General features: G+C 39.1%; 1 protein-coding gene across 1 annotated transcript; it reads left to right on the forward strand.

Moving 5' to 3' along the window:
• The first annotated feature begins 1711 nt into the window (after positions 1–1711).
• LOC132705087 (uncharacterized) lies at positions 1712–2881 on the forward strand. The gene has a single exon (XM_060675518.1). It carries the CDS (start codon positions 1712–1714, stop codon positions 2879–2881), a length of 1170 nt encoding a protein of 389 aa, XP_060531501.1.
• The last annotated feature ends 7516 nt before the right edge of the window (positions 2882–10397 follow it).

Genomic DNA, 10397 nt, shown 5'->3' on the forward strand with positions numbered 1-10397 from the left:
AACATACTTTACCGTCAACCATTGTCAATTGTAAAGAATCTTGAACCTTTTCTTCACGATCGCCATATTTAAAAATTGTTGGCTTCAATTTTTAATTTTGTCTTCAAAATACGCTCCTTCTTGCAAAGAGAGTTCTTTAATTTCCTCGGCAAACTGAAATCGCTTAATGATGCAAAATCGAGTTCAAGTTCTGCAGATGTCTCTGACACTTTTTCATCCGAAGGATAGCACTTTTTCTTTGTCTCCAGAACTTTGTGATAGAAAGGAAAGATATTTGAGGCCACTTTTGAATTAACAAAATCTTTAATTAATGTATATTGATGCCTGATCAACTTAGCTTCAACAAAAAGCGAGAGTATTTCGTCTGCATTAATTTGCGAACTGGAGGTTTTGGACTGATCTTGTTTTAAATATTTAATTGCAGAACTATCTATTTTAGATAACTCCATCAATCTTCGGCGTTAAGATCGTTCACTACATTCTTCACACTCTTTCAAAAATCTTTTTGGCTTGCTAGTTGACGGCTCTTGATAGTCGGGGACCTGCTGGATTTCTTCCACTTCATCCAGCACAATAAGTTGGGCAAGCGGAAGTTCACAAAGTTCTGTAATGTTAAGCCATTGGTGCTTAGCTTCTAGTTTTGATCTAGAACTAGAAGTTTGCCTCCTATACTCCTGTTAAGAACCTATTAGTTTTCATTGCTATATGTGAAACTCCGCTAAGTGTGAACATGCCAGAGTCACGTGGCTATCAGGCATCAATCACGGTCCAAGTGCGTGCCAGACCGTTTGTGCAGCCGAAGGGATGCCGCCCAGCGCGCCAGTACCGAACTGACCACCACACAGGAAAGTGCGTTTGACGGTACGAGATCAAGATACAGTCCACACACGAAGGTGTATAGAGGTTCTATACATTTTTTGGTCCATTCGATGGGATTTTTGGACAGAAACAAGAATTTCTTGGCTATTCATTTGGATTCACGGTTCATTGAACGGATTCGGTTAGTCAATTGGTTTTTTCAAGAGTCTTCACATCCACCAGCGTATCCTGGTCAAGCATTTGAAGTTGTATTCAGTCGGGTGAGAGATTGTTTTCGCAACGATAGAAACAAACTCGCCGTCGGACAGCAAAATCAAGGTAACCTCGTTGCATGCAGAAAACTGTCGCCGCGCCGTCGGAACTGTTTCATCGCGTTGTGCGTTCGCGGTACGGACAATCGGGAAAAAGTGCCAAAGTTTTCCGTTTTCTGAGACAAACTTACGATCGACTGCGTGTAGTTATTCGCGTCCATTCATTCATTGTTCATCAACGTTTTCCAAACAAAATTGTACATTTCATTAAAAGATCGTTGAATTTTTTTGTAAAAAGGAGTTCCAATCGTAAAGAAATTTGCCAATTATATTTGGAAAAACTGCAATTGCAATTTTGGTGTAAATTTAATCCAAAGAGTCATTTACGTTGTATTGGGATCGAGATTTCAGTGCATCTCAGTGATATCGAGTTCGCGCAAAAATAATTCACTGCTGATTTGATTTAAAAATTTCAAAAAATGCCAGGAAAAAGAAAATCAAAAAACCCAAGCACTTCTTGACAGTGCTTCAATGTCCAACTTTATTACTTCAGAATTTGTTAACAAATTAGGTGTTGAAAAACACAAATTCAATTCCTCAATTTTAGGCATTGTTCAAAGCAATTCCAGCATAAAACACTCATGCATTGTCAAATTCTAATCCTGTTATTCCAAGTTTTCAAGACAACTAACTGTTTAGTTATCCCACAAATTACGGGTGAATTACCGAATTGCTATTTCGATCCCATCCAGTTAGAAATACAATCCCACTGTCAGTTAGCCGATCCTAAATTCCATGAACCAGGTCAAGTGGATCTTCTAATTGGCGCAGATACATTTTGGGATTTACTGGATAATGAAAAGATATCTCTCGGGTCACACAAGCCTATTCTACATAACAGTAGATTAGGATGGTTCATTTCTGGTCCGTTAGGTATTTCCACCCCAAATCATTCTTTCTGTCATCTCTCCACTTTAGATGTTCAAAAACAGTTAGCGAAGTTTTGGGAAATAGAAGAGTTGTCATGTGAGCCGATCCTGTCGGATGAGAAATTTCAAGCCGAAGGACACTTCTCTGATAATTTTAAGCGCGGTTCAAATGGTAGATTCACTGTAGCCATTCCACTTAAGAAATCATCAGAAGTTTTAGGGGATTCCAAGTTACAGGCAACAAACCAATTCTTGCAACTGGAACGCAAACTTTCGAAAAATCCCAAATTAAAGGCCATGTACACAGATTTTATGACCGAATACCACGATCTAGGTCTCATGTCAATTTTTTCTTCATCCAATTTCAAACCTACATACTATTCACCACACCATGGCGTTCTAAAGGAGGATAGCTCTACTACGAAACTTAGAGTAGTCTTTAACAGCTCAGTTCCCTCTTCATCAGGTGTATCCTACAATTCTATCCAGATGGTTGAGCCTGTGGTACAAGAGGATCTGGTTTCCATCATGCTAAGATTTCGGCAAGACCAGTATATCATTTCTGCAGACATCTGTAAAATGTACCGACAAATATTAGTCCAAGAGGAGTTTCATCCTTTGCAGCTTATTCTATGGAGAGCAGATCCCATGTATGAACTTCAAACTTTTTCTCTTAATACTGTGACTTATGGCACGGCAAGTGCTCCTTTTCTAGCCACACGCTGCTTAAAACAGTTAGCTATCGAATACGAATCATTGAATCATCATGCATCTCGAGTCATCAGTAAGGATTTCTACGTCGATGATCTGCTATCTGGAGCTGACAGTTTCGAAGAGGCAGTACGTTTATGTCAGGAGGTTTCATCAATCTTAAAATTATGAAAAATAAAGTCTTCAAAGGGAAATCACAAACCTTTAACAATCTTCGAACTGCATCATGCAAAGGAAGTTTTAACCAAGTTGTCTCAACGCGAAAGCTTTTCAAGGGAAATACATGAACTTTCAAAGTCAAATCAGGTTTCCTCAAAAAGCAGACTTCTTAGTTTGACTCCTTTTCTTGACGATGGTCTAATTCGTGTAGGAGGTAGACTTAAACATTCATTCTACCCATTTCATAAAAGACACCCAGCACTTTTATGTTCAAAACATCATTTTACCTACTTGTTACTTAGATACGAACATAAAGTCCTTTTGCATTGCTGCCCACAGTTACTTCTCTCCCATATCAGGGAAACTTTCTGGCCAGTCGCAGGTAGAAATCTTGCCAAGCGCATTGTAAGAGAATGCATTGTGTGCTTTCGATTCAATCCCAGTATTCCGACTCCAATAATGGGTAATCTTCCAGAGGCGCTAATTTCACCAAGGCCACCTTTTTCAGACACAGGCATTGATTACGCCGGCCCTTTCCAAATAAAAGATCGCAAGGGACGCGGATGTAAAATACAAAAATGCTATCTCGCACTTTTTATTTGTTTGACTAGCAAGGCAGTTCATCTCGAACTTGTCACTGAATTGTCAACACAAGCCTTTCTAGAGACATTTCAACGGTTCATAGCTCGCAGGGGTAAACCAACCAACGTATATACTGACAATGGTACCAACTTTAAGGGGGCTAGTAATCAGTTGAAAGAATTGGGCGATTTTTTAAGAAACAACTCAGATTCTGTAGAAAATCAGTGAGGATTGGACTTAAATATACAGTGGCATTTTATAGCAGCCTACTCGCCTCACCACTCACATCAAAAGAATACTATCAAATGTCCTTTTAACATTTGAAAGTTTTTACACAGTTCTTACGCAGATAGAGGCCGTAATGAATTCTCGACCTCTAACGCCACTCTCTTCTGACCCAAACGACCTAGGGGTGTTAACTCCAGCTCATCTATTAATTGGTCGTTCACTTCAATCAATTTCCTACGCAAATCCTATCCTTTGAATCGTCTTTCTCACTTTGAACAATTGGAAGTCCTTAAACAACACTTTTGGAAAAGATGGACGAAGGAATATATTGGTCAATTACAAGAAAGGGTTAAATGGAAAAAGAACCAGCATAATCTTGTAGTTGGTACAATGGTTTTAGTGCGCGGTGACAATTTACCCCCGTTCAAATGGCGGCTAGGGCGTATAGTTGAACTTCATCCAGGTAGTGACAATATTGTGCGCGTCGTTTCAGTCAAGACCACATCGGGAGTGATAAAACGCGCTGTCCTAAAGTTGTGTCCGCTTCCAATTACTGACCTTTAAATTACATTTTTCATTTTTCTACCTGTCACTTTGTCATCATGTTTAAGTTTTATTTGACCATTGTTATAAGTGTTTAGTTTTGAACTTTCTCATTTTGAAACAACTTACATTCTTTCAAGGCCGGGGGCATGTTAAGAACCTATTAGTTTTCGTTGCTATATGTGAAACCCTGCTATGTGCGAACACGCCAGAGTCACGTGACTATCATGCATCACTCACGGTCCAAGTGCGTGCCAGACCGTTTGTGCAGCCGAAGGGATGCCGCCCAGCGCGCCAGTACCGAACTGACCACCACACAGGAAAGTGCGTTTGACGGTACGAGATCAAGATACAGTCCACACACGAAGGTGTATAGAGGTTCTATACAACTCCAATACTCCAATACTCCAATACTGAACTTCCTAAAAAGATAGGAGACACGGTAAAGTAACACGGCAAAGTAACTGTCAACTCGGCTAAGATTTCACGGATTTTTTCCGAATTTCTGTCTGCTTTCTTGGCTAACCAAGTACAAGAACGAAAGAAAAAAAAATAAACCTACGTTTTTTTTGTGTACATTTTTCGGCTATATATATTTTTAGTGTAAAATTGATAAAAATAAAAATTGGTAAACAACTTCAATAAATCGGGGCCCAAAAGTGCAAAAAATACCATATTTACCAGGTGACTACAGTTTGTTTTGTCTCTCGACGAATTGTAGCCCTCGCTAGGCTCGGGTTACAAATTTTTCACATCGGAATACACAGTGACATTGTAGTCCCCAGATATATAATGCACTATAACAAAAACAATGATATAAATAATTTTTTAACAAAACGCTAAGTTGATATTGCTATTGGAAAATACGTGCATTTAAAGCTAACTCTGAAGGGGTAAGATTGTAACAGTTTTTGACACATCTGGCGACATTTGGCGACATCCTTACTCGGTTTTAAAGTAGAGATTCCAAGCATTTCATCAATCGAGATATCGAGAGGTAAAGCATTTGAAAGTTTACATGTATTAACGTTTTAAAAAAAAACTAAGAGGGTCAATGGTGGGTCCTTAAAAAAAAGAAATATATATTAATTACATTAATTCTAAATATTAAAAATACATACCTTGGACAGTAATATCCATTATGGCACCACTTGTTCTCACAGTTTTTAGTGCGAAAGTATATAAATCCACACGAAAAAGTTCACTGACCTCCGCAATACAAAAGGTGCACAATTACGTTTGACGAAGTTCTCACTTTGACGAACGAAATTTTAGTGAGGGACTAGTAAAAACCGGATTTTCTTTTATAATAATCATAATTAGGCATTTCTGAGGAACTTAACGAGTTTTCAGGGCAAAATAAAATTATGACTTCCCAGTGCATTGCTAAATGGTTGAAGTAAAAAGTATTTCCAAAAACACATTCATGTATTCGATTTTATAAGGAAAATAGTCAATTAGCCCCACAACTAGTAATAGTTCAGTTCAGTTAAGCGACACATCTTATGTAGCTCTAATATAGAAACTCTTTTTTCTAGCCCAACAGTGAAAAAAAAAATTGAAGCCTGCCTATGTTTCTTTGACAAATTCAGTGGGTTTTATAAATCAATATAAGGTAGATTTGCAGTTATTAAAAAGATATATTTCATAAATGTTTATAGGCAATTTCACTAATTTCGAAAGAGAATTGAATTTGGATAGATTGGAAACACATTTAATTCAAAAACTAAAATACTGCTCGAAGACTTCTGCAGATATTATGCGAAGTTTTTCCATTTTTAAAATATATGTTTACATATAAAGGACACAATTTTTTTTATAAAATTTAAAAAATAACTAGTTATCAATAGTTTGTAACTTTACAAATTGCATGTTGTTCAAGCTGCTGTTATCTGTTATCTGTTATTTTATATAATTTTATATCGTTATATATTTATAATATTCTGTCACTGTAAGATTTTTGTGTTTTTGATTTATGGTTTGAAATTTGCTATGTAAGTATCTGTGTGTATCTATGAATAAAAAAACTTTTATTACGATTTTTTTTTGTTTTATATTTATTCAAATAGATCTGCGGTAATATTTATTTATTTAGCGTATGGCATAAATATACACAGTGCATAATTAAGTCACAATTTAATATCTAAATTATAGATGTATTCAATCGATGCTGGAGTCGCGTACAGGAAGTCCTCTGGATCACCGTCGTATCTTCTTATAGGACATTCGGTTGTAATGTGCTGGATTGTTTGCCTCTCTGCACCACAGTCACATTCGGGACTTTGGGTTTGGTCCCATTTATACCGGAAGTCTGCACAGTTTCCATGCCCAGTTCTTATTCTGTTTAGAGTGGACCAGACCTTCCGTGGTAGGCCAAATCCCGGAGGGGTAGTACTTATACCGGGCATGTCTCTGATAGCTGGGATGGCTTCGTTCTGTATGTTGCTCCACTGATTGTTTAACTGGAAGTCGTTTGTCCTCAGTTCTTCGGCTGTTCTCGTTGGCGGGTTTCTCGAACGCAAGCGATTGCGGTTGGCATCAGCAATTTTATTCTGGATTGGCAGGTTAGGGTTGTTCTGTATCTTCTTGAAGGTTTTCAGTAAGGCATTTTGCCGTCGTAGTTCTGGAGGTGGTATAAAACTTAGTAGCGGAAGCCATTGGGTCGGAGTGGATTTTATTGTACCAGATATTAACCGCATTGTTGTGTTTAATTGTGTGTCAACAAGTCTTGTGTGAGCACTATTCAGCCACACTGGCGCACAGTATTCAGCAGTTGAGTAGACAAGCCCCAGGGCCGAGCATGTTGTTCCGCATAATTTGTGGATTATGTTGTTCCTAGTTCTTAATTTGGCTGCTGTATTTTGGAGGTGTTGTTTAAAAGACAGTGTTCTGTCTAGAGTCACTCCCAGATATTTTGGGGTGGTGTTGTGTGTTAGCAGGTGGTTTTCAGCATAGACTTGCAGCTGCCTGTGAGCCATTTTGGTGTTTAGGTGGAAACAGCATACTTCTGTCTTGTTCGGATTCGGCTTAAGTCGCCACGACCTAAAGAATTCCCCTAGTGTCGCAAGGTCCTCTGTGAGTACGCGCTCGGTAGTTTCCATTGACTTGTCCCTGGTTACAATTGCCCAATCATCCGCATACCCGAATTTTTCACTTTGGGTAGGTGGCATATCTGATATGTACAGGTTAAATAAAGTTGGGGCGAGTACAGATCCTTGTGGAATTCCGTTGTTTAGGGTCCTATTAGAGCTTTTTGCACTTCCCATGGAGACCGCGAAGCACCTACCACTAAGCATGTTGTTCATTAGTCGATATATTGTTTTGCATGGGATTACTTTTAGCAATTTGAAGAGTAGACCATCCTTCCAGACCGTGTCGTATGCTGCCGTCAAGTCTATAAATGCCACTGAGGTCTTCAGTTTCCTTTGGTAGCCACCTTCTATGTAAGTTGTAAGAGCTAAAGCTTGGTCTATTGTGCTGCGCCCTGGTCGAAATCCTGCCTGCTCTATTGGGATGTGGCAGGACAGTACTGGGTTGATTCTATTAAGAACAAGTCGTTCAAGAAGTTTATATATTGCATTCAACAGTGCAATCGGGCGATAGCTTTCTGGCTTGTCGGCAGCTTTTCCAGGCTTTAGGATTGCAATTATGTTGGTTTGTTTCAGCTTTTTTGGGATTTGTTCTGATTGTAATATACTGGTGTAAAAATTCAACAACCATGTTCTTGCTGACTTTCCACAGTGTATCAAAAACTCTGGGTGGACGCCATCCAGTCCAGGTGCTTTGCCGCTCTTTGTGTCTTTGATCGCTGTGTTCACTTCCTCTGTAGTAAAGGGGCAGGAGAATGTTGATTCTTCCGGGCTGGTCAGTTTTAGGTGCTTCAGCTGCTTCTTAATGTTAGTCGTGAATTGCTTGATGCTTTTCCCCCTTGAAGTATTGACTATGTGGGAGGCGACTTTATTTGGGTGGATATCAGTGTTAGGGCGGGCAGTTGGGCCGTCATCTCCTAGTTTTCTTAAAAGAGACCACGCTTTGCGGCTCGATTTTTTGAAGTCCAGTGACTCGACTGTGCTTGTCCATTTATCCCTTCTAGCTTTGTCCAGGCTGTGGAGGAGTTCATCTGCTACCTCACCGTCGCCGCTGTCAAGGAATTGTTGGTAGAGACGGTCGCTATTTTCGTTCCAACCAGGAACGTACTCTTTGCGATAGCCCCTTGGAACATGTTTCTTAGCAGAAGAGATGACGGCACCAATGAACCTATCGTAATTTTTGTGCGTCGGCGGAATCCAGCGGAGGCACTTGTCAAGCTCAATGGCAAAGGAGGTCCAGTTAGCTCTGCCAAAATTCCAGCGTGGTCGAGGGACAGATGTGATTAGTGGAACTTGGATACCTATTTCGTAAATAATGGGTCTGTGCTGGCTATGAGGGAAGTTGTCGAGCACTTTTCTTCTAGTTGGTACAGGTTTATGGTACTGGTCTCTTGTCACAAAGCACAAATCAGGGTTGTATTCCTGCTTCCACGCAGCGGACCTGTAGGTGCCCTTGGCTTTAGCATCAAAAACGTGAAAAAGTTGGTTTCTCTCTGCCCAACCCACCAGAGTATCTCCATTTTCGTCGTTTTTGCTATATTTCCATTCCTGGTGGTGGCTATTAAAGTCTCCTAGGTAGACAGCTGGGTATGGGCGCAAGTCTGTAACCTGTGGTGGCCAAAGCATTTTTGGAGGCTTGTAAATGTTTGTTATATGTATACCTCCAATCTTTGTTACAACGGAGTGAGTGTTGTTCTGTGTGCTACAGGATTTGAGATGGGCATTTTCAATGCTGCGTCGAGCGTATGTGGCATTGCCATAAGCGTGATGGTAAGTGGCTCCCAGAAGGTCGTAACCGGGGATTTTTCCTCTGGTTTTTAGTTGTTCATCTGCAGCATGAGTTTCCTGAATGACTACCAGGTCGACATCGTTCGAGGTTAACAATTTAGATAGAATTTCACTCTTTGATCGGCTAATGCCCTCTATGTTTATTTGGCAAATTCGGACAATAGGCCCGAGAGTTCTAGTCATTGGGCCCTTAAAAGAGCCTGTGGTTTGCTGATGTGCGCCTCTCGTTGGGGAAAGAGGTTTCTGTGTATAGGCCAGGAGATCTGAGAGATAGTTTGGCCGCCTGTTCGCTCTAGCTGTAATAAAAATGAATGTTTGCTTTTTTTTTTCATTCCGATGCATACATCCTAAAAATTGTAAACATTTAAATGGGGTCTTTGCAAAGCAAAGCAAAAAAACATCATTAAAAGTTTTTATTCCAGATCATGGGCAAGACTTAATTAAAAATACATAAAAACAATATGCAACATGAAATAAAAATACTTTCTCGATTTTCAATACCTTCGAAAGATGGTGTATAATAAAAAAAAAGATTTTTGAAAAACGACCATTAAAGTGGCAAGAATCACGTGGTTTGAGTAAAGGCGCGAACATTTTTTTCTTTTGTTTTCCATACAACGACAAATATAAATTTTCTGAAATTCCATTCTGAAAAGTGTTCGTTAATTAAGGCTGGTAGACCAAATTTATTACTAAGTCTCTCTTTACGTTTGGTGTTAGAGTCAAGTCTTTAAACAAACATATTTATTGCAAAAGACAATTGCAAAACCAAAGTTTGAAAAGGCGGTCTAACCGAGATTTTATTTCAAAAAATAAAATATTATTATTATTTATAATTTATTATTTAGTATCATTTCTCTTAAGAACGTTTTATAAAACCTTTTCACGGGAATAGAATAATTCATTAACTTTAACATCACATATTCTTATTTTAAAAATAGGATATACTTTTGCTACACTGTTGCCTGTAGTAATGTGCTGCGAGTCGAATGGACGTGGCATTGCCCTGACCCCTGCGCTGTCTGCGTCCATAAAACTAGAACGTACGCAGGAATCGCAGCAAAATCACAAAAGCCGCTTCACGAGAAAACGGCTAGAAGTGCAGTGCCAGAAACCAAACAGTGGTTTATTTAAAATGCTGATATTCAAGCCCACTATGCTATTCCATGTTAGATAAATAGGTTTCTTGTGTACAATCGGCATTATTATATTTTTCTTGTTCATTTAAAATGGGATCCTGAGGGCAACTTAATCTTGGAGTCGTGGTAAAAAAAAGATTTCTTATATGTTTTAGTAAA

This window comes from Cylas formicarius, unplaced genomic scaffold, assembly GCF_029955315.1.
Source record: "Cylas formicarius isolate icCylForm1 unplaced genomic scaffold, icCylForm1.1 PGA_scaffold_7__23_contigs__length_41026272, whole genome shotgun sequence".
NCBI classification, from domain to species: Eukaryota; Metazoa; Arthropoda; class Insecta; order Coleoptera; family Brentidae; genus Cylas; species Cylas formicarius.

Excerpts from the sequence above, each read along its gene's own strand:
- LOC132705087 (XM_060675518.1), top strand. The coding sequence starts at position 1,712 with ATGCATTGTCAAATTCTAATCCTGTTATTCCAAGTTTTCAAGACAACT.